This window comes from Coffea arabica, chromosome 7e (genome assembly GCF_036785885.1).
Source record: "Coffea arabica cultivar ET-39 chromosome 7e, Coffea Arabica ET-39 HiFi, whole genome shotgun sequence".
NCBI lineage: Eukaryota > Viridiplantae > Streptophyta > Magnoliopsida > Gentianales > Rubiaceae > Coffea > Coffea arabica.
In genome coordinates this window covers 2,964,610-2,987,958 of record NC_092323.1, presented here as the reverse complement: position 1 = coordinate 2,987,958, position 23,349 = coordinate 2,964,610, and the positions used below count along the sequence as shown (strand labels likewise).

General features: G+C 39.1%; 3 protein-coding genes and 1 long non-coding RNA gene across 6 annotated transcripts; 3 read left to right on the top strand and 1 right to left on the bottom strand.

The window, feature by feature from the left end:
- Positions 1–1,668: 1,668 nt before the first annotated feature.
- On the bottom strand, positions 1,669–11,463 carry LOC113723110 (DNA repair protein UVH3-like). Of its 2 annotated transcripts, none has more exons than XM_072060352.1 (16): positions 10,281–11,463; positions 9,897–10,147; positions 9,526–9,695; positions 9,295–9,415; positions 8,825–8,902; positions 8,584–8,637; positions 7,867–8,051; positions 6,393–7,687; positions 6,006–6,316; positions 5,467–5,661; positions 5,046–5,131; positions 4,562–4,841; positions 4,325–4,461; positions 3,869–3,953; positions 2,892–3,446; positions 1,669–2,432 (listed from the first exon to the last, which is right to left on the bottom strand). In XM_072060352.1, exons 1-16 carry the CDS (start codon positions 10,366–10,368, stop codon positions 1,752–1,754), a joined length of 4,572 nt encoding a protein of 1,523 aa, XP_071916453.1. In that variant the 5' UTR covers positions 10,369–11,463; the 3' UTR covers positions 1,669–1,751. The 2 variants fall into 2 exon arrangements, with proteins under 2 accessions (XP_071916453.1, XP_071916454.1); XM_072060353.1 differs by having other exon boundaries at positions 9,897–10,124; positions 10,281–10,451.
- Positions 11,464–13,210: 1,747 nt separating this feature from the next.
- On the top strand, positions 13,211–15,484 carry LOC113723047 (uncharacterized). The gene is made up of 2 exons (XR_003456883.2): positions 13,211–13,650; positions 15,409–15,484. It is a non-coding gene; the product is annotated as an uncharacterized lncRNA (long non-coding RNA).
- An 80-nt stretch (positions 15,485–15,564) lies between these two features.
- LOC113723046 (pollen receptor-like kinase 4) lies at positions 15,565–19,376 on the top strand. Its single transcript, XM_027246311.2, has 2 exons — positions 15,565–17,988; positions 18,404–19,376. The coding sequence occupies exons 1-2, from the start codon at positions 16,656–16,658 to the stop codon at positions 19,009–19,011; spliced, it is 1,941 nt and encodes a 646-aa protein (XP_027102112.2). The 5' UTR covers positions 15,565–16,655; the 3' UTR covers positions 19,012–19,376.
- Positions 19,377–20,504: 1,128 nt separating this feature from the next.
- Positions 20,505–22,865, top strand: LOC113723045 (RING-H2 finger protein ATL46-like). 2 transcript variants are annotated; one of them, XM_027246310.2, is made up of 2 exons: positions 20,505–21,371; positions 21,597–22,865. In XM_027246310.2, the coding sequence occupies exons 1-2, from the start codon at positions 21,251–21,253 to the stop codon at positions 22,442–22,444; spliced, it is 969 nt and encodes a 322-aa protein (XP_027102111.2). In that variant the 5' UTR covers positions 20,505–21,250; the 3' UTR covers positions 22,445–22,865. The 2 variants fall into 2 exon arrangements, with proteins under 2 accessions (XP_027102111.2, XP_027102110.2); XM_027246309.2 differs by having other exon boundaries at positions 20,505–22,865.
- Positions 22,866–23,349: the final 484 nt, after the last annotated feature.

Below are 23,349 nucleotides of genomic sequence, written 5' to 3'. Positions count from 1 at the left end.
AGAGGGCAACCTTGAACATGCATGAATGCTATGGGTCGTCGTAGCCCGCCCAAGATCTACACGAGATTTGCAAAAAGAAAAAAAAAAAGGGCAGGAGAAAATCATTGTTGAGCGTTCCTATTAGAAAATAATTGCAATAGGTTAATTAAGCAACTCGCTGGGACACGTTATTCGTTTGTGGCATCATCTTATTCGTCTCAAGTGGAGCATTTTGGTTGTAAGATGCCATAAACTTTGCTGTTTGTACCCGCCCTTTTGTGATATTCGCCATTGCCCTCCTGCTGTGCTTTTCCCCTTATCGGAAGGTAAAACCACAAGGATCAGATCATGTTAATCGAATATTATCATGGATTTTGGTTCCCGTCAAGATTTGTTTTTTGTTCTTCTATTACTATTATTTCATAAAAAGAAATTGAATAAGTTACCAGTTAAATAATCATGTAGTAACTCGAAAGAGGAAAACCAAGAAAGCTTTTGACTTAGGATCTGTTTAATAACATAAAAAAGTGTTGAAACTGAATCTTTTCAGACATTCAAATGTTTTGAATGTTTGACAAATGAAAGCTCATCTGCTGAACTTGTGCGTATTTTTTTCAGTATAAGAATCCTAATTGAATGCTTAATTCTGATAAGAATCAATAGAATTACTTCAACTATCTTACCTTATCTACCATTGTTTATTAATTATGTTCAAAATTTTTATCTAATTGAACATTCTCATATTTTCTATCTAACGGTTTTTTTGTTTCTCTTTTTTTCATTTTTAATGATTTTCACATATTTTTCATACTTTTTATATAATATATTTCATCTTTTATATTAATTTGAATTTAAAAATAAATATTGTCATTTTCATACCTAACAATTTTAAATTAATTAAATCATAGATTCTATTTCTTTTTTGAATAAAAACATATAAGAGCAAAATTATAAAATTAAACTTATTAAGCATTCAGTTATAAATATTTATCGAATAGTATAAATAGATTTAGCATTAAAATCCAAACATCATATATTTCTTTTCAATGCTTAAAATTTAACAAATTAATTGTTTTAGTATTCAGATTTCAAACGGAACCTTAGAATAAGCAACGGTAGTAGCGCAAAGGAAGGAAAAGAAAAGCTGAAAAGTATCATACAAGAATGTAGTAACATGAAAACGGTTAATATATCCAGAACCCTTCAATGTGTGTGGCTGCTTCGGAGGTGGTGCTCAAACCAACGTTGCTTCACACCACTGTAACCATGGCTGTGAATGGCAACACCGCTCCCATAACGACGGCTCCCCATCCATCTTCCTTTCTTTCCAGCTTCTCTACAAAGTACACATGCCACTAGTACCGTATGCGTTTCTCATACTACTTAAATTGTTTTAATGACTCGCTCGCTATCTTGGATCTTCCTTGTTCAACTAGTTTATTTTGTTTCCTTTGTTTTTTTTTTTTTTTTGTTGGAAATGCTGAACGGGTAATTTTGTTCTACCTTAAAATGTTCAAATTCTAATTTTACCATTTTCCTTTTTATATAGTACTTGAAAACAAAAAATTCCATTTAGAAAACGGAAAAATTTGGAAAAAAAAAGGGAGGGGGGGGGGGGGGTTTCCATTTAGGATAATGAAACGGACACGTACCCCATAAAACGCAAATCATCTAAATTGCACAGAACAATACGCTAGAAATTCGACTTCCATTAAAAACGAAGGAAATACCTTCTTTCCTTCTTTTTTCACTCGATGCTTCAAGGTGCAACATCAAGTTTTCCTTCTTTTTCTCCTTAAATTTGGCATTGCACGGAAATATCTTGAAGAATCCTTACCATAATCATCGTCGCTGATAATTTCCTGAAAGCTTGCTACCTCCGACCTATCCCTATTTGCACTCTCATCTGGATTCTTGGTGGAGGTGGTATACGAAGTATCCAGGTTCCCCAGTCTCTCCGCCTGAACAGGGTTCACTGCTCTGGTGGGGCTCTTACTGATGTCATCTTCCCCCAATCCCGAGCACTTTGATGGATCAGATTCAAATGTCGTCACTTTCCCCGGGCACTTAGATGATCCCTGCAAGTCCCCATCAGTAGTATCTTCGTCCAAGCAAAATCCACCTCCCACTGACAGGTATTCTTTGGATAACTCGGTATCGGAAACGATACCATTGGAAGGACTGGAGTTTAGTTGATCTGTCCCCATATCTTCTTTAGCTTTGCCAACACCATATCCATCACCCTTTTCGAGAAATTCCCAGGACAGTTCTTGATCAAGATTTTCACTCTCATTAATTTTGCTTGGAACAGCTGCTGTAAGATCCTCGAGCAAGTCTGCAGACGACACTTTCCTTGCTCCACTACCCTCCCTGGAGCTTTCATCACCCCAATCGGGATCATCAGATTTCAAGTTAAACTCAGAGTAGTTCACTTCCTTCCGAGGCCTTCTCGACTGAAATTTCACAAATAGAATACCAATCACAACCAAATAGAAGGAATGACGACAAAAACTATTTAGAGCGAGGGAAAAAGGGCAGAGGAAGTCCAGGTGAACTAACTGATCTTCCTAAAGACGCCTGGTAAGACTTCTAATTAGACTGATGAAGGGCTGGAATCTAATCAGTTTTAGTGAAACTGAATGAAATGATTATCCACTACTGCGGGTATATTAAGGCTTAAGTGGACCAAAAGGTACAAACAACGTTAGGAGCTGATTAGGACTTTTAAGAATATGGGATTTATTTAAGCTAGTGAAGAAAACAATATTGCTCAGATCAGGTCAGATTTTTCCAGACATGGTCAGTTTGAAGCTGCTATCAAGACATTTACCAGCTTATACTCTTCATCAATGCTTAGTGCAACAGCAAACTTTAAGATCAGAACGAATGATGAGACAAAATACAAGACTTACTCTTCGTACTTGGTGTTGCTCTCCAAAATTAACTTGGACATCTTGCGCACTGTCGCTATAGATTTCATCATCCGGGCTAGATGAAGAATATTCTGAAGAATGAGATTTAATTCCTCCTTTGTTAATAGGATGATCACTTGCTCCACCTCTACCTCTAGCTTTACCTCTTTTCCTAACAGTAACTCCTCTACTTCGACCTTGAAAGTTTTCCTCACTGGGTAATCTGTTCCTACTCCCACCACCAGGGTGTAAAGGTCGTCCCAGGGATCCTATATTTCTCAACTCCGTTTCATTTACTTTTTCTGTAGTCTTGGCCTCATTCCCAACATCTGCATATTCTTGTCCACTGGAAGCTTCTTCTAGTTTGTCCCCCGCCACAACATCTTGGTTTCTTCTTCTTTTCTTTTTACTTATCAGGCCATCTTGCACAGACTCATCCATCAAGTCCAAGGATTTCTTCCCTGTTATACCTCTGACAGCTTTTTTGATCCTCTTACTCCGAATTTTTGCAAATCTTTCATTGAATGTGTAAAATGCTTCCAACCGCAGTTGAGTCTACAGCAATCAAGGCAGAGAAACACCAAGACATCATCATGCAGCAAAAAAAAAAAAAAAAATACAACAGTACAAGCAATGACATTCACATTGCATTTGAAACTAGAAATGCAATACAAGAAAAACAACTTGCATGTCATAATTTGGATAGAACTCTTTCAGAATCAATTCAACATCTAAACCAGCAAATAAGATAAGAGTTCATCAAAGAGCTAAGTGCCTTTTTCCTTATGCATCTGCCAAAGAAGTGAACAAATGGAACCACCAAAGGACTGATAGTTAAATCCTGAACGCAAGATCTTCCTCATACTATGGGATAGACACTACTTGTGAAACAGGACATGAACTGTTAAATATGAGAGAGATGTATGGTTGCCCTCGAGACTTCTCAATACGGAGAGAAAGAGAGAAGATGAGTCAACCTCACGTTTATTGTACTCCTTCAATACAGGAAGCAATAGTTCATCTGCCTTTTGGGTGCTCCATCCAAATTTCTCCCAACACAATCTGTATCAATACCAATTAAGCTAAGCAACACAGCTCCCAACAAGTGCTCAATGTAAAACTATAAAAGAAAATGTCAAATGCAAAGAAAGAACTGAACTTTCCTATGCATTTTAATTTCCAGTGCAACTGTCTATTTTCTTGCTAAAAAAGAAACTGATATTAAAGAATTTGTCACAATAACAACCAATAAGTGCCACCTATCAATCCTCCCTCTCCCTCCCTTCCCCCCACCCACAAATTGAAGGATCAAATTATCTAAACCAGGAACAAATAACTTTACAACAACACTTGTCACTCAACAATCAAACAAGTCTCAGGTTCTAAAATGCCCCAGAAGACTATTTCAAGCGAGACAAGCAGAAAACACATACTTGCGGAGAACAAAATGATCTGGCTTCCCCCACGAGAAAGGCTCGGTTGACTTATCTACTTGTGGAGATGAATATGCTGAAATAACAGCATCACTCGGGAAAGAAGAAGGAACGTGCCAGTTTTTGCTCACATTTCTCTGCATATAGAACATTTAATGAGTGAACATAAAAGCCAAGAAAGAGCAGTGTCCCTTACCAATGCATGTAACACAACGAACACGAGAATCACGACAGTACATGCTTATTCATAAAAATCTGCTTCAACTTTTGGGTGTCATCAACAGACCCAGAAACATCTGCATCACGTGCAGCAACTCCACTTAACTTGGCATCTGAGCAATTCATATCAGTCTCACCAACTTGTGACTGTATCTGCTTTGAGCTACTCCCTGCTTGCAAATCAAACTTTCCCAAAATGGATGGATCTGGTGATTCAATCCACTCACGAAATCTACGGAGGCCATCCTCTTCAGGGAAAGCATTTACAACCTCGATAGCATTTACAATGCCAATTCCACTAGAAAAATTTTGTACATTAGAACAGACCAGACACGAAGTCATAATGTACTCTGAACCAAGATAATATAAATCAGGAACTAGAACTAAATAAAATGAAATCAATACAGCATGCCAGCACATCTTCAGCCTCAACCACAAAGCAACAAAATAAAGGATTGGAAATTCAGTATTCCTGATTGAGTTGATCGAGAAAAGGTTTTACCTTACACCTTCAGTGTAGTCACTTCCAAGCAGCAGTGCCATATGAATTAACTTTTCCCGATTTAAGCCAAGCTCATTCTCTATGTCCTGGCCAGCCAGATAAATTGCATCAACATTAGATAGCCCATGCTAGAATGTGAATGTTATTGCCAAGAAGATTAAGAAGCTATGGCATGGTTAAACATAAATACATGGGATAAAAAGGCAAAAAAAAAAAAAAAGAGAGAAGGAAAGGAATCAAGGATAGATCATCCTAATCTCAAAACAAGTAATATTTACACACTGCCATGGAAAACCATCGCAAACTAAACTTAACATCATGCCAGGGCATAAAGACAACTAGTTCTGGAGCTTTCTTATTTTTTAGTGCTTCAAATGTGAGTAAAGAGTAAATGAAATCCCAAATTGAAGACGACACAAACCTTCATAAAATATGTCTCGACATACTTGCGATCATCAAAAATGTTCTTGTAGACATTTCGTGCGCCAAACAAGAATGCATCGGAATCCTCAGTAACTACACCATCAACAAGGTTTACAAGTTCCATGAATGCACATTGAGCTTCAGCTTCCATGGGTGCAATAATAAAAGGTAAGCCAAACATTTGAAGTAACTCCTACAAGAAGGGAAAAAAATGAAACCCAACAAGCTTGATAAGCTTTGCTTCGTTGAACCAAAAGATACAAGATTTGGATAAACAGAAAGGGACAATGTTCCCTAAATGAAAGAAGAACATGACAAAAGACAGGAATAAAAAATTTATCAGTATCTAGGCATGCTTTTGACTTGAAATAGAAACACCAGTCATGAATCAGGTTAGCAAACAATAAGGAACTCAATTTTAACAAAACTATCTAGAATTCACAAGAAGATCCTGCTCAGACTCTGAATGGTTATGAATGTACAGCCATAATATCTGGATCCATCAATATTTAAGAACAACATAAAGTCATATCACACCTGGCATTCAGCAAACATTTCACTGCTTACTGATTCAGCATTTCGCTCAAGCTTTTTCTGCTTATCTCCAAGTTCTCTCTGCTCCTCACCTAAAAGTAGCACTTCCTTCTCCAATCTAGCTTCTTCCTTTCTGCCATATGATGAACCATCTTTACCCAAATGTTCTTCTCCACAATCATGAACTTCTCCCTCTCTGCATTGTTGAGCAGTGTCAATCATTAAATCTTTCAAAGAGGATCCTTTTATTTCAGTTGTCCTATTCAAATGGCCATCTACTACTGCCTCAGCCTCAAACCCATTGTGTAAACCATCTGCAAAAATGGCATCAGCAAATCAGTAGAATGATGAGTTACAAATGACAGGAACATGTCGACTAACTTTCATTACCTGCAACAATTCCATCCCCAGTGCCAGAAGCAAGCTGCGCTTCGAATGGTGAAACATCCTTTTCTTGTACAGGGGTGCCACATACTTCTTGGTGCGAAGTATTATTTCCACTCACATCTTGCATTAGTGGGTCTACGAATGGGTAGCTTCCACATGCTTTTTCAGGCAAAAGATCCTTCGTACCATAATTACCTTCTAAATATGGAATCAAGTGGCCGTCCAAAGAACTATTGGTCTCCACAATGTTACCATCAGGACTCCTGGTGTTCTCTTGAACATGACAAGGGGACTCATGCTGTTGATTATTAAATGTGGAGGGAGGTTGTGACATTTTTCCATCCACTTCTTTATGAATAAACCCAGAATTCTTGCTCAAACTAACCACTGCTGCCGTTGCTCCACACTTTTCATCCTCATCAGGTGTATCAACAAGCCTTTGATCACCCAGGTCCTGAAGACTCCTCCTTATTGCTTCCTTTAGATCAGCTTCTTCTTCCAAAGCACCTTTAGAAACAATGTCCAAGTATTCACCAGAAAAGGAGGCCTCTTCTCGGATACCAAGAGAACCATCCTCACATTCCAAATCATTCTCATCACGCATACCATCTGGCAGAAGTGGCTTACCTTTCAGTTTATTGTTTGAAGTACCAGCTTCAACTTCAATATCTCCATCCTCCCACTCAGGTTCTGAAGCAGAATCCAAAGATTGTTTCTTTGAGAGAGAATCATTAATAGAAAATTCCATTACTGGATCTCCTGCAACTAAATGAGCAAATAGATCAATATCCTCACCACCCAGTTCATGCTGACCATTATCATCAAAAGATATCTCCATGGAAGTTCCAGCATTCAATATACTTTCTTCATTGTTCTCATCAACACAAGTCATTCCATTTGAATCCTGATAACAGGTTGCTAAATTTGGGATCCCCTTAGAAGAATTGTGTGGTATATCAACTACACTGCTACAATTGGTAGATTCTTCTATTGCACTTTTAGTCATGCACACACTCTCTCCATCAATCTCTTTCATCAAATCCAAATTTCTTTGCAAATCTCGAGTCATACGAATACCCATAGCTCTAAGTCTACTCACTCGAACCCGACCCCTTTCATCCAGATATGTCTCGACATCATTCTCAAAATTCCTTTGAGGTTCATCAACAGTAGATCCAGCCACAGCAGTGTGTTTTGTTTTTGATGCAACATCATTGACAGCACTTATGGAAGGGTTCGCTGGTGCTGTTTGACTTTGTTCACTTTTCTTGCTCCCTTCTCCGGTAGATGTAAGGACCCTAATAATTCAAGTGCACAACAAGTAATATTATTGCTTGAAGGACGGTGTCTCAGACAAAATTTTAAAAATAAAAAAGGCTCGTTCTTGAATTTAATACTCTATGCAGATGTATTAAATTCAAGAACGAGCTCTGTTGAGCAGAAACCAATAGTCAAAAATCAAAAGATGTTTACTTACTGTTTGTCCCCACTGAAATTTGTTGAAAAAATAAATTCTCGATTTGCTTCAGAAGCAATTCTTGAAGTCTGTACCCCACCCACTCCCCTTCCTGCAGCAGATTTCTGCACTTCATCTATCTCACGGCGGAAAGCAACTGTTTTAAGATAAGCTTGTATCTGTAATTCCGAAAATCTAGAAGGGGCCTATTTGTACATTCGAAGAAAATGCCCAGAAGCAAAAAAGAAAAGAAAAAAAGAAGGATGAGGAACATCCTAAAGAGTCTGCAACTTTAGCATTACTTTAGAGAAGATGGATAAACATAAAACAGTAAAAAGCAGGAAATGACACAAGCTGACACACAGTCCTGAAAAAACCTAAACACTTGCAATGAGGTAAAAGACTGCAACACTCAAGAAGCATTGAGCATTTCTTATCTACATCAGCAAGAAGAATCAAAAGGTAACAAGTATATCTTTGTACCACATATAAATATCCTATCAAGCTACTGTAAACCAAAGAATCAACGATCTAGATTTAAAATAAAACCAAATATGTAATTTGTCTTACTAGTAATTACATACTGACAGCAGAAAATACAGTATAGTTTTTATAGCAAACAAAATAAAGTACCTTCCCAAAAATTTTCCAGGAGATGCTCAACATCTATTAAAGGTGCTAAACTATGACTACAGCTCGTTTATATACATTTACCTCTTAAGGTGGTTGAGATCATACCTTCTTAACCCGTTGATACTTTTGTCTATTCTCAGCCATCAATCTCTCTCTCATCTGTGAGGAAATCAAGATATCAGAAAAGAATAAAGCTTTTTTTTTTTGAAATAAAAGTTTGACAAAGCTTTGTCTATCAAAACTTCTTATATCTATATCTATATATATATAGAGAGAGAGAGAGAGAGAGAAGCAGTAAAAATATTAGCTTCAGACTAGTCAACCCATAAGCATATCACCAAATTACCTGAACGAGAAGATCAAGTTGCATGGATGGAGGTAAGGCAGCTAAGATAGCAGGATCAATTTTTCCATGCATGGTTGGCTGCAATTGATTGAATAGAGTCAAACAAGACACCACTTAGATCTTCTACAATCTTAATATCATCGCAAAGCACAACAAAATCAGTCTCTGTCAAGTAGAGTAGGTCCAAAAACTAAATAAGCAATAGAAATGGAGCATATTGTGTTTTTAACTTTGATAACTGTAAAAATGATCCTTAATCCAAATATGCAGGTAAAAAGATGCAACTTTTGGTGACAGATTGATGGCTAAATTAGAAACTGCAGCAATGAACTCTAGGTGGTAAAGGTTTCAATAATGTGTCAGATATTCCTTGCCCTAAGCTCCAGAATTGTAAACTTGGATATGGTTCTTATTCCCCCTGAACCTCCTCATAATATAACTAGAATATCTGACAAGAAAGAAAAGCTCACAAGGATCATCTCTTCATCCTCATCAGCACCTTCTTCTTCTTCAGTTTGAATCCCCACACCAGATGATGACTCAGCAGCAGCGAAACCTTCATCTTCCTCCGCTGCAAGTGATGCTGCCAACCTTGATTAACTCAACATAAAAAAAGTAAGAATTTTTTTTTTTATAGCCATACACTTCCTTTCAAACTTTCACAACTACAAATAAACAAGATAACATAGTTTAGCGCACACATTTCATCCAATGCTTCCTGATTGTAACCATCTGTAAACAGTAAGCTTTGTCCTGATGTCTCCTGCGCCATCTGTGCTTCATCTGTCGCGACCTTTTTACCTTTAGCATCATTAGTCCTTCTCTGTTTCTCAAGTTCAGCAGCCAGTTCTTTCAATCTTATTTGCTTGAGCTGTTAAAAGGGTTGAACAGAAACACGTATTACACACACAGATGAACCAAATTTCATCCATAATACAAGAAGCACTTAATATTCCTTTTGCTTAAATTAAACAATTAAAGAGGCATCTCATTTGCTATTAGAAAAGGAGAACATAAAACAAGGAAAAAAATACAGAGCATTTGATAATAATTGGTGGAAGAAATAAGGGACCTGATTGAGAAGAAGCTTCTCGGCGGTTTTTCGAATCTTGGCTTGAGCATTCTCGCGCTGGCGGCGGCGGGCGATCACAGTACGGCGTTTAAGAGCGGGCGTGCCGCCATCGAAGATGAAGACCGGCTTGGTTCGGAGGTAGAGAAGCTTGCAAATTCGTCGGAAAAACCCCAACAAATGAGCGTTCCTTACCATCTCTCCTTTCTCGTCTCTCATCGCTTTCATGAACTGAATCATCCATATACTCGCGTCTAAGCATAATTTAAGTGAGCTTACAATTAAAAAATTGACATCAATAGTTCACGACTACAATTCTCTTAATATCATAACTGAATCTAGCATCTGGCATGATTAGGGTTGGAATGGAGAAACGAAGGGGCTCACCGATTGCGAGTCGCTTCCCGGCAAGGGTTTCCACGGAAACGCGGCGACCAACGGGGGCCAAGAGGTCCCACAGGCCGTGGACGCCCATATTTTAGCTTATTTGATGCTGCCTGTCCCGTGCAGTGTAATAAAACCATCACCCAGTTTTCTTTTTGGAATTTTATCTGGGATGCTTTTGCCGCCAAGGAAGGAGGAGCTAACTGATGACTTTGCTGCTGCAAAGTCGGTTAGCCGAGGTTGCCAAAACGACAACGTATAGCCGATAGGAAGCTCGAGCGTAATTGGGTGGTGGGGTTATGGGTTATGGGGGAATTAAAGGCACAACTATTGTTAATTGCGGGCATGTTTGGAAGCCAGGTTTTTGGACAAGTTTTTTACCTACTAATTTTTTAACAACTTTTATTACAAGAACTCCAAAAAAATTTTTTACCTACACACTTAAAATATCCAAAACACAAAAAAAAAACTCCCTTCCCATTCTCTTCTTCTTCTTCCTCCCCCATCCCAACCCACCACCACCTTCGTCGCCGGCCACCACCTCCGCCGCCAGTTCCGGCGCCGATCACCTCTTCCGGTGCCGGTCTTCTTTTTTTTTCCCCCTTTTTCCCTCTCCCCCTCTTCCTCCCCTGCCATCCTCCCCTCTATCTTTTTTTTGCTCTCTGTGTCTCCCTCACTCCTGCCCCACCACTCTTCCCCTTCCCCTTCCCTTCTGGCCGATCTGGTCTAGCGACCAGATTGCACGGGGGAGGGTAAGGGTGGCGGGGGAAGGGGAGGAGGGGGGAGAAGGAAAATTGCAAAAAAAAAAAAAAATCATTTCGCTGCTTCATCTGCCGGCAAAAGCAAGGAGAGGAGACAGGAGGAGAGGGAGAGAGGAAATATGAAAAACAGAAAAGGGCAGAGGGAAGGTGAGACAGCGGGAAGGGGAACAGGGGAGGGGGAAGGGGCAGAGAGGGTGGCAGGGGAGAAGGGAGGAAAGGGATGGTGGGCATAGAGGGGTGGCGGGGGGGAGTGGGAGGGGTGGCGGGCAGAGGGGGGAGGAACGGGGAAGGGAGTGGGAGGGGGGTGGCGGGGAGAGGGGAGGAAATGGGTGGCGGGGGAAGGAAAGGGAGGGGGGGGGAGAGGAGAAAAGAAAAAAAAAAAAAAAAGAAGATAAGTGGTGCTGGCGGAGGTGCTGGAGGTGGGAAGCAGATGTAACGGGGAAAGGAAGAAGAAGAGAGGAAAGAAAGAAAGAGAAAAAGAGAAAAAAAAAAAAGAAAAAAAGAAAAGGGAAAAAAAATTTCACCTTACGAAAATTTCTACAAAATTTTTCACATTACAAAAACTTCTATAAAAATTTTTCAAAAACTTCTAGAGTGCACAACAATAAAATTTTAGACAAACTCCAAAAAAACTCAGGTTCCAAATAGGCCCTGCATTTCGTTCTATGATTTTCACCATGTGCAAAAGCATGAGCAAATTATCTCGATAGTCACTACATTTTTTGAATAGTTAAAATTTGATCATTTAATTTTTAATAATATGTTTTTATCTACTAAATTATCAAAAATATAAACTTTCAATCATTTCATTTGATTCTACCGTTAATTCTATCAGATATAAGGGTTTGTATGATTCACGAGACGTGCTATTAATAGTTAAATATGGCAAAATTAATAGTAAAATTAGATAAAATTACTCAAAATTTATAGTTTTGATAAATTTATTAGGTACAAATATACTATTAGTAGTTGAGTAGCCAAAACTCGACTATTCAAAAAGTATAATGATTACCTGAATAATTTGTCAAAAAAGGAAATAATATGAGATCATTATTTAATATGACAACCTCAATTTCTCTGTTATCAAATATTTGGAGAAGAGACATTAAAACGTGTTTTTGTACGAAAGTGATAATACATCACTTCTCTTAGAGAGACATTTAAAAAATATTTTGTATGAAAGTACTAATATCATCTAAGTTACAAAAATTGCTTGTAATTTAAATAAAAAGATAAGATATAATAATTTTATACTCCCTCCGTCCCACTTTGATAGTCCTGTATTCCTTTTTCATCTGTCCCAAATTGTAGTTCACTTTCCAATTGAAGAATGTAATTGTATTTTAATTTTCCTAAAATATCCTTATTCAATGTAAGTAGTTGTTACTATAAACCTACCCTATTTAACGACAGTTGGTTCTTTTTTTATCATTAATTCAATTTTCCATAAAGTTGTACCATATTTAATGTGAGGGTATTTTAGGAAAATAGCAATCTAAATTTACTTTTCCAACAAAATTAACTATTTTTTCTTAAACTGTGTGAAAAAAGAAACAGAACTATCAAAGTGGGACGGAGGGAGTATCTTTTAGGGCACTTTTTTTTGTATTTGTCTTTTGTTGACTCTTATTTAAATAACATAGTTAGTTTCATTCATCTTGTTAACTTCAATTGACCCGGTATTCAGTGGCGGAGCCAGAAAAAAATCTTAGTGGAGGCAAAAATAACACTAAAATTTTTTATCTACTTTTTTTTCTAGTTTTTTAAGCGCAAAAAATAAATTCACCAACAAGTACAAATGATACGTATATTCCATGAAAAACATAAAAAGAGAAACTCAAAATTATTAATGTAATAATAATTTTATTTCAAAAACTAACTAAACTATTTACAATGACTCACGATGAGTTTTCATATTTTGATAATGGTTTATAACTTTTTAATTTTGAACTTCACGAAATATATTTTTTTCAATATAAGTAACTAAACTAAATTTTGTGACCTATTCTTTTACATATTTTCTAAAAAAATTCTGGAGGCACATTTAAAATAATGTCAAAATTATATATGTATCAAAGAAATTTAAAGGAGGGCAGTGGGGCCTGTGCCCCCAGCTTAAATCTGCCCCTGCAGTATTTCGATGTTGTTGGGCTAGAACCAGCATGAGAAAAGCCGAAGCAAGCATCTACCGGAAGAGAATTTTGACTAGATAAGTTTGCAACTTGCAATAGCAATAAAGGAAAAATCAAGAAATTGAAGGGCTAAAGTGCTAATAGCGAAATGTTCAAGCATAAGAAAGAATAAATGAAAAGCCAAGGGGAAATTTGCAAATAATGGAAAAAGCAAATAGAATACAAGGGCGTAAATGGGTGAAGGCATCGAGCTATGATGTTCATTGATTTGCTCGGAGTGGGGGAAACAGGGGATCTGCAGAATAATCCAACCGAACCCAACCCAGTCCAGCCCACCGGCGGCTACAGGAAGACGGACGTCTGGCTGGTGGTCTTTTCTCCTCGAAGAGTGGTGGATGGAAAAGATGGGAACCGCCAACAGGGAGCTGGAACATTTGTTCGAGGACAAGAAGCGCGTCAGAAATCCCCTCGTCCCCTTCGGTACAACTTCTCGCCCCTTTTCTCAAAAATCCTATTTTGTTATTACAAATATTTTATATCTCTGATTGTCCTTGACAACAAAATGGGGATTGGATAGACCACAGTATCGATGCGTGATTTTCTCCTTTCCGGGTTTTAGCAAAAATGCATTCTCTCCATATCTGTTTGGAAGTATTTATATTGGTCTATTGTCGAATGAGCGTTTTTTTCACTGAGATGGTTAGAAATTTTTAGTCATTTCAAGAGGATATAAGAATAAGAAATGCTACAAGTCGATTAGCTTGCAAAATAGAAAATACGCGGTTACACATATTTGATGCCCGCGAATGAATGTTTCCTTGTACTAGTATCTGTGACAATACTAGAATTCTCTTCCTGTGAACCATGCATGAGCCTCAGTGGTCGGCGCGTTGGTCCATATTGAGTGAGAAATGATTGGAGGTTTTTGGTGCCATGAATCCAATCCCATCAAGCTTTGGAACTCGATCTGGTCAACATGATAGCGATATTGTGCTCTAGTTTCTTACAGCTTTTTGGAATTTATTCTGCCTGTTGAGTTGCTTATCCTGTCGTATAAACAGTTCCTTAAAGATGGGTGTGTTAGAATTTCTAAATAGTCTGTATGTTCGCCTTGAGGACATGAATCGAGCGATACTTTCATTTCTTACATCATAGCCATGATGGGCTAGGAATTGGGTTATACAACATAGACATTGTGGTTTCAGATGAATATCTAACAACCGAAGGGAATATGCAATAGAAGTTACTGCTTGAGGCCCTTTTTTCACTTCTTCATCAATGGTTTTGGACTCTTTGTCCCAATATACATATTTCCCTCTTCCAGCGAATACTGCAGCATTAGTGGAATACTCTGTTTGTTCAAACTCATCGTCCATTTCAAGTATTGAGCAGATAGAACAGAAGCTACAACTAAACCTTTAGTTGGGGGCCGTGTTGACTTGCATGATAGTGTGAGGGATTTGAGGCAAGGCATTACCATAGATGTTCCTTCTTGACGGTATCTCCCATATCCTGCCACCAAATGTTTTAGTGATGAGGTGTGTTCTGCATACAGAAGAAAATCAGCAGACATTTCATGTTTGACCCCATATGTGGATGAATCTCAACAATTAACAAATGGGTGTGGCTGGATTATTACCACTGACTTATAGTTAAAATTTACTCTGTCCTGGTATATCGTGGTGGCTTATTTTAGTCAGAGACACATGACTAAGAGATCTCAGTTGTAGCATGGTTGTCTTCCATGTGCTATACTTTAGCTGAAATGAGGAGAGGGATAGCGGTTGAGATGGTTACTCCTGATAAAATTGTTACTTTTTGCTGCTGGGAATGACAGTTACTTATGTGGCTCTAGCTAAAAGGCATGATGAAGAGAATGAGCTTTGTGCCCCCCCCCCCCAAGTACAGAGTATAGACTCTCTAGGAACAAGATTAAAAGACATCTGCTTGCGGGGATTTTGCGGTACACACCCTGCACTTTGTAGCTTAAGTATGTTAAGAGTTCTTACGTCTTTTGTGTTTAAATGTAGTTTGTAGTGCAACATTATGTCTTTGTTTGAAGAAATCATTTCTCTTACACGATATCCCTGTTAATTCAGAATAGCTTTATTGTTAGATTTTTTTTTTATTGAAATGATGCTTTGATTTTTTGAAATTTGTAAGAGATTGTAGTCTTCTTATTTTGTGTGATACAATCAACCTGACTCTCGACCTAATGTATCGATCCACTTTAAACAGGTGCATTTATTACAGCTGGAGTGCTTACGGCCGGACTTATTAGCTTTAGACAAGGCAATTCTCAATTAGGTCAAAAGTTGATGCGAGCTCGTGTGGTTGCACAAGGTGCAACTGTTGCATTAATGGTGGGGACTGCTTACTACTATGGAGATAAATTTTAATATTTTGAATAATCTTCTATGTCATGTGACTGCCAAATGGCTTTTGCCTTTGCCTTTTCCCTTAGAGATCTTTTATTCTGGGAGGATTAGATCTATCGTGTAAAAAACTTGTTACGACCCAAGTTTATCACTTTTTGCTGATGAGCAGGTCTGTTTGTTGCCTATTTGTTTGTATGAGCTATTGCATGCTACCAATGGAGTTGCAAAGATCTCTGATGTGGTTGGACCATTAATGTAAAATTTAATTTATGATGCTGATATGCTGGTTTTTCATTCAAACATTTGAAATTTTTCATATGCTCAGCATGAGAATAACATTTCGTAGCTTTAAGGATTGAGACTTTGTATGAACTGGTGATGAAATGTGGGAGAAAATGAAGGTCAGATTGGTCGTGAGTTCACTGGATGCTGGCCAGGGTTAATTCCAATTATCTTATGGCTATCAATTTAATATGCAGATGGGTTTTTACAGGGCAAGACTTTTTCATGCTGTAAACCTAAAGCTGGGCCGCGTTCTAACTGTAATCTAAGATGTGTGATGCGGACCTAGTATTTAACTATTTGTAATATAAGTGCTCGTCTCTTAAATAGTGAAGTACGAGACAAAGAAAACAGGAAATTAACAGGATTTGCTACTCGTCTCAGCAAGTCTGGGATCCAAAAGCTGCCTTTTGTCCATAATGGCCACGCAATTTTTATAAAATCTTCGCCATAATGTAATCATGGGTTCATTTGCAATTGTTTTTGGTGTTAAAAACTGTCCAGCTGGAGCTTGACGACAGTGTAAAAGACAAAATCTTCCCTTTGTGGGAGCCTGGAAAAAAAAACGGAGACCAGTGTCCCTTCGCCGGCATCCGATTGGGTTCCGTGAGGGAACTGGTGGATTGACTTCGTCAATCAAAGCCAAATGACACTCGAGTTGCCATTGTGAATGCCGCCAAATGGCTGTGATAACAGAAGTTAAAAAAGACTGATGGAGCATTGGAATTCCCTCCTCTTGCCAAAACACCCACACACACAGCAAATCATGTCAAATCTCTAGCCTCAACTCAACCCGGATTCTTGATTACAATTCCCGGCTTCATCATGTCAGTATCATCTAACATGAACAAAATTTTCATCTGGGTACTCCTGTTTTCATTCTTTCTCCACTTCCATTCAATAAAATCAGACGAAGAAGAGCTTAGAGCAGCATTGAGTAATCTTATCACGGGGCTCACAGAAAGCGCTTCCCCAAATCAGGCTTCACCATGGAATTTAACCTCTTATCCTTGCAGGGACCATTGGGATGGTGTCGCCTGTGATAACAGGAACTCTCTGAGGAATATCACCCTTGATGGCTTAAAACTTTCAGGAAATCTTAATGCCAGTTTCCTCTGCGACGTGCAATCTATAGCCGCTAGCCTAACTGTCATGAGTCTCAAGGATAACAACCTCCAGGGAGAAAGCCTGGCGGAGATCGCCAACTGCAGACAACTCACACGCCTGTACCTTGGAGGAAACCGCTTCAATGGCAGCCTTCCTGACTCGTTCCTGAGATTGAATAATCTCAAAGTACTTGACATATCATCGAATAACTTCTCTGGCACTCTACCTGATTTGTCCCGGATATCTGGTTTGATAGAGTTCTCTGCTCAAAATAATCAGCTGTCTGGGTTTCTTCCCAGTTTTGAATTTTCCAATTTCCACACATTTAATGTTTCTAATAACAATTTTAGTGGACCTATACCGAGTGGTGGCGTTCGCTTCCCCGCGAGTAGCTTCACAAAAAATGATCAAATATGTGGCCCTCCGCTTCCAAATAGCTGCCCATCAGCGTCCTCTGATTCATCCGACAAGCCAAAGGGGAGCTACTCAAAAGATGAGATTCTGACGTTCTTGGGCAATTTCTTGCTAGGCTTGACTGTGTTGCTTGCCACCATCGTCTTTCTCTGCAGAAGGTGCAAGAAAGCTGAAGCTAAGGTCGAAGCAGATTCTAGAGTAGCTTCAGTTGATGATAGCATCACTAAGCAAATTTACACGCCGAGCAACTTCAAGGCTGGTCCAGTCAGCAAGTCTGACTACTCGACTGCTTCAGGTGAAAGCGCAGTGGTACCGTCATCACTAATAGTTCTCAGTAGCCCTGAGGTGAGCGGGATAAGGTTTGAGAATTTACTCAAGGCTCCTGCTGAGTTGCTGGGAAGAGGAAAACACGGTAGCGTCTACAAGGTTTTCTCCGAAGAAATGGGCATGATTTTGGCCGTAAAAAGGATCAAGGATTGGACAATATCTAGCTATGATTTCAAGCAGAGGATGCGGAGATTAGACCGCGTAAAACATCCAAATATATTGCCTGCCCTCGCTTTCTATTCTTCCAAACAAGAAAAGCTCCTGGTGTATGAATATCTGCAACATGGGAGTCTTTTCAATCTTCTCCATGGTAATTTTCTTGCAATTTTCCTTTTCCCCATTAAATCTCATGTGGCTACTTTTTGCGCACTTACTTGAAGTCTTATAAGATCTTATTACATCACCCAACGATTCAGAAAAGTGCTTATGTGTATTTGGCCCTTCATAATGGATGGAAATTGGTGCCTGTATTAATTAGAAACTCCCAAGTCCCAAGAGAACAGATCACAAGTGTAAAGAACATTCCTAGACAAGTTGCTTGTAAGGAACTTACTAAATCTTTAAGAAAAGTACTGTACTGCAATTCTTTTCCAAGCAATAAAGGATAAAAGAAGATGAAGAAAAGATAAAGAAACATCATACACTAAACAATTGCAGATTCCATCTGTATTCACTAGGATGGCGCTGAGTTTGTATGCTTTGATAATGTTCCCTTAAAATTTCAGGAACGCAGATGGGCCGAACCTTCGACTGGAGCACTAGACTGGACGTCGCTGCTAGCGTAGCTGACGGCTTAGCTTTCATGCATCAAGAGCTTCGAGAAGACGGGATTGCTCATGGTAACCTGAAATCATCAAATGTACTGTTGACCCAGAACATGGAGCCGTACATAAGCGAATATGGGCTGGTGTTGGACAGTCAAGATCCTTCATTAGCTGGCAGTGATAATTCCTACCAAGGAAACGGAGAACATCTCAACAGGGCAATATTCAGGGCGGATGTATACGCATTTGGGGTAATTCTGCTGGAGATGCTGACAGGAAAGCTAGTCCAGAGTGATGGACTGGACCTGGCGAGCTGGGTTGTGTCCGTGGTTAGAGAAGAGTGGACGGTTGAAGTATTTGATAGGACATTGATTCGGGAAGGAGCTAGCGAAGCGAGGATGGTTAACTTGCTACAGATTGCTATTAAATGTGTTAATCGGTCCCAGGAAGCCCGTCCTAGCATGAATGAAATTGCTGCCAAGGTAAGCACACTCAAAGAGGAGGAAGACAAATCCATGGACGATGCTTCTGCATTGATTAGCACCTCAGTCTTTGAGAGATCGCCATAATTGATCCAGAGAATTGCCGCTGTCAAATTCCAGGAACATCCAGGCAGAGACAGCAAAGTACCATGCCAGTAGTATTTCTTTGATGAATGTAGAATCACTGTTTGAGTTAGACGGCATACCGTTACCCTGTTGCATATGAAGTACTACGAATTAAGCACTTCAAGTTGCAGCTCGACTCGACTAGAGAGGAAAATTCCCTTTTTGAACCTTGCTTGCACTGTTGATTGTTCCGGAGTAAAACCTTACGAGTTTGGGAATTCATTAATGCAAGTTTTTCTTGTTTCCTACTCCACGGCGCCACTCATCATAAAGTTCAAAAAAGAAAAAAAAATTAATGAAATTTCCTGTACTATTTTCTCTTGCCAGCTCCTAGCATTATCTATCTATGGCCTGTCTGTTTTACTAGTAACTCTTCTTGTCTTGTCAGCTGCGCTCCATCTTTGGATTACCTTCGGTGACCAACCCCACAAAAAGAAACAAAGTGACACGTAAAAACCAAATTTCTAGGAACTTACACATTAGTGAAAGGAAAAGCAGCGGAGCAAAAAGTCACATATGTTTGTTTACGACTAACAAATCTTTGTTCACTTTCTTTCTTGACGGTGGCTCCACTTTCACCAGGTTTATTGTCACGTACATCCAATCACCTCTCCACTCTTTTCATTATCCCCACCCGAGTAGTGCATCATCTTGTCCAATACCAAAGATAATCGTCCATTTTGGGTTTGTGGTCTTGCAACTGTCAACAAGCCAGTAAGTCTTGCAAGATAGAATTCTGATTGCAAATTGGGTGGTGCTCGATAAACAGAGCATTTTGACGGGCAAAGGATAAGTGTGATTGACAAAGCACCATCACAATCGAACAAGAAGACAGCATAAGAATTCTCTAGTAATATGTGCTAGTAGCTGCTGAATTTTACGAAACATTTTTTTTCATCCCAAACCATAATGAGTACCATATTTTCCCATCTCCTCTTTGAGTCCCTCTCGTAACTTATGACAACTCAGTTCAGCACTTAAATTTAATGAATTCAAATCTTAATATATTTAAACCGTTTGATACTTCCAAAATTAAGTGATAACTCGGTACTTGATTCCAAAAAATAATAATAATAACAGAAAAACCTGGAAGGTACGCTCCCGTATATGTTGCCTTCTATCATCAATACATTAATTTTCGCCCTAGAGAGTGGCGGTAATTAGCCCAACTATATGGGCCTGGACGGGTAACTCCAGTCGAGGCCCATACTTTGGGTGTACGGACACTGTCGTTTATGAAGTTGTCACGCTCTAATTTGGCGCGTTAGATATTCAGAAAAATTGTTTTTTTTTTTTTCCAAATCTTTCGCCCTTTATCTTTTTTGACGTTATAGTTGCTCCTTTTTTGATACTTTATTCCGCACGTCGACAAAGATCAGAAATTACAAAAAGAGAAAAGATTTTTTTTAAAAAAAAAAAAAAGAGAAAAAACAGAGAGAACAAGAGCTCCTCAGTCCTCACTCTGGCAATAAGCCAGCAACTATTTACCGTTTGTCAGGGCCTATTTTCCGGCTTCCATGGCTATCCTTCCTTACCCAACACAAAAAATACTGAGAAAAAAGTGAAAAATATCCAACTTCCTATTTTTATTTATTTCACATACCACGAGTACACTAATAAAGTATATATGCTTATCAGTCAGCGGTGTCAATGTAGAAAGAGACTAGAGGAATAGAGAGAGAGAGAGAAAGAGAGGGAGAGAGGATTTTTAAAATCCATTTTTCCTCTTTACCTGATGTAAAAAGTGGGTGTCGAGATCCCTAATGGAGAGCCAGAGGCTGCGAGTTTAGGGTTTTTGCTGCGCAAGAAGTGGGTTATAAAGACTTCATTTCATTAGTGCTGACGATACTTGCGGATTCGAGGAGGTCAGAAAGCTTCAATCAGCTGCTGCTCTTTTTGTAAATCTCTTCGTGTCGTCGTGTTTCCCCATTATAATTGCTCAATCAATTAGTGACATATGGTTTTACAATCTGAAAGCAATAAATATTGCTGCTTTTTAGTACCACTACAAGTTACCATTGCCACCTTCGGTATTATTTGCTCAAATCTGAGAGCTAAAGTTGGCATTGAAATTGTGGGGTTCAGTCAAAAGTTTTTATCTTTGTTGAAGTGAGAGGAGAAAAAACGAAAAAGGGATGCTTGCTTTTGGTTTGCTTCAGCAGAAAATGAGATTAATTCTAGTGTACTGAGTGTGGACGAGATGGCTTCTGAGTGTATCAAGTTGATCTGTTCAATGTCAGATACAAGACGTCAGAGATGGCTTTCTCAGCATACCCATTTGAAAATGTCTTGGATTCAGCATCAACTTAATCAGAAAGATGGTATCTTGACATATCCACCTCCTTTCCCCCTCTCATCTTCGTCTCCTCCTTATGTTACTGGTGATAATTTTCATAAAGAATCAAGTCATCCTACATCTTCATCATCTGGAACTAGGATTAGTCCTGCTGTTCTATTTATCATTGTAATTTTAGCTGTTCTCTTTTTCATTTCTGGTCTTCTGCACTTGCTGGTTCGATTTCTTATCAAACATCCATCTTCCTCAGCCTCTTCTCAGTCTAGCCGATACCCTGAAGTTTCCACCTCTGATGCCCTTCAAAGACAGTTGCAACAACTCTTCCATCTACATGATTCGGGTCTAGATCAATCTTTCATTGATGCGTTACCGGTCTTCGTGTACAAAGAGATTGTGGGTGCTAAGGAGCCGTTTGATTGTGCTGTTTGTTTGTGTGAGTTTTCTGAGAAGGATCAATTGAGATTGCTTCCAATGTGCAGCCATGCCTTTCATATCAATTGTATAGACACTTGGCTCCTATCCAACTCAACATGTCCTCTTTGTAGAGGGACTCTTTTCAATCCGGGATTCTCTATTGAAAACCCAGTATATGATTTTGATGATCTAAGGGAAGACGATGGATACCCTGTTAGCACTGAGAATGGAATCTCAACTCGCCAGAAGGCGGTTGAAATTGAGGAAGTTGCTGTAGAAAAGGGTGTCTTTCCCGTTAGGCTTGGCAAGTTCAGAAAATTGAGTGGTGAAGAAGGGGAGGCAGGAGGAGAGACTAGTAGCAGTAACTTGGATGCCCGCAGATGTTACTCACTGGGTTCATACCAATACGTGGTCGGCGATTCCCACCTCAGGGTGGCCTTGAGCCATGACCATATTGGTCGGGATGTGAGCCTTCTGAAAGACAGAGGACAAAGCAATCCTCCAGTCAGTGAGGATGGGGCAGGAAAGAAGATTGACATTGGGGCAAAAACTGATAGCTATTCTGTTTCCAAGATCTGGCTATGGCCTAGGAAGGGCAAATTTGCAAGTTCTGCAGACACCCCATCAGGAGATGTTTCTTTCGCTGCAGATTTGCCATGGATGCGGAGAGCTGAAGGCATGTGATATGTTAGTATTTTCATGTGCAATTGATAGTCACTCTGCGAGTCAATGTTTGCAATTTGGCTTTCATTTTAGAAAATTTTAGATAGAAGATGTGGCATAATATATTGACATCAGAGAGATCTATAATACGTTAGAAAGGTAAAGCTGCTTTCATGCTGCATACTTCCTCTTTCGCCTCCTTCAATCGTTTCAGGGCTTAGAAGCACATTTTGTGTACTAACTTTTGATGCCTCATGTCATGAGAAGGGAAGGGCATGCATGACTTGATTAGCATTTCTTCTAAGTTTTGCCATATTTCACTGTCTACATAGCCAGCAAAATCTGTACGTATACTTTCCCTCTTTGAAGTTGGGGTAAGTGTGTTTGTTTAAAGGAATTGAATGGGAGCAAAGAGTTGTTATGGTAATGAGGATTGCATCAACTTTGTTGCACCTTATTGTTCCCTTTGTCTTAGTATACAAGGGTTTAGGTTAGCTGATCCCAGGCCTTTTCTAAAGAGTAGTATTGACAGCCCTTGGGGTTTGGACATCTTATCTTCAAGGAATTGAAAGTCTTTGGCTGTTGGAATGACAGAATGATTAGTCTTGATAAGGATCCAAATTATTTTTCTTTTTTATCAGCCTTTTGGTTGCCTCTAGGTGCCCCTTTTTCAGTTTTGTGGTGGAGTATTTGCTTTAGTTGTTATCATTTAGCTGGGGGTGATAATTGGCGGCGCAATAATCTTTTGTCTTGCATGAGTACAGTTTCGATGAGGCTGAAATTTTCCTGATTTTTAACTCCGACCGAGGATGGCATTTGTGTGTTGTTTGTTTGGACTCTTTTTGTATCATTCCACTACGTGGGCTTCCTCTTGGTTGGTATGACTGTGAAATATGAATCCTCATTGTCCGGTGACATGGTTGAAA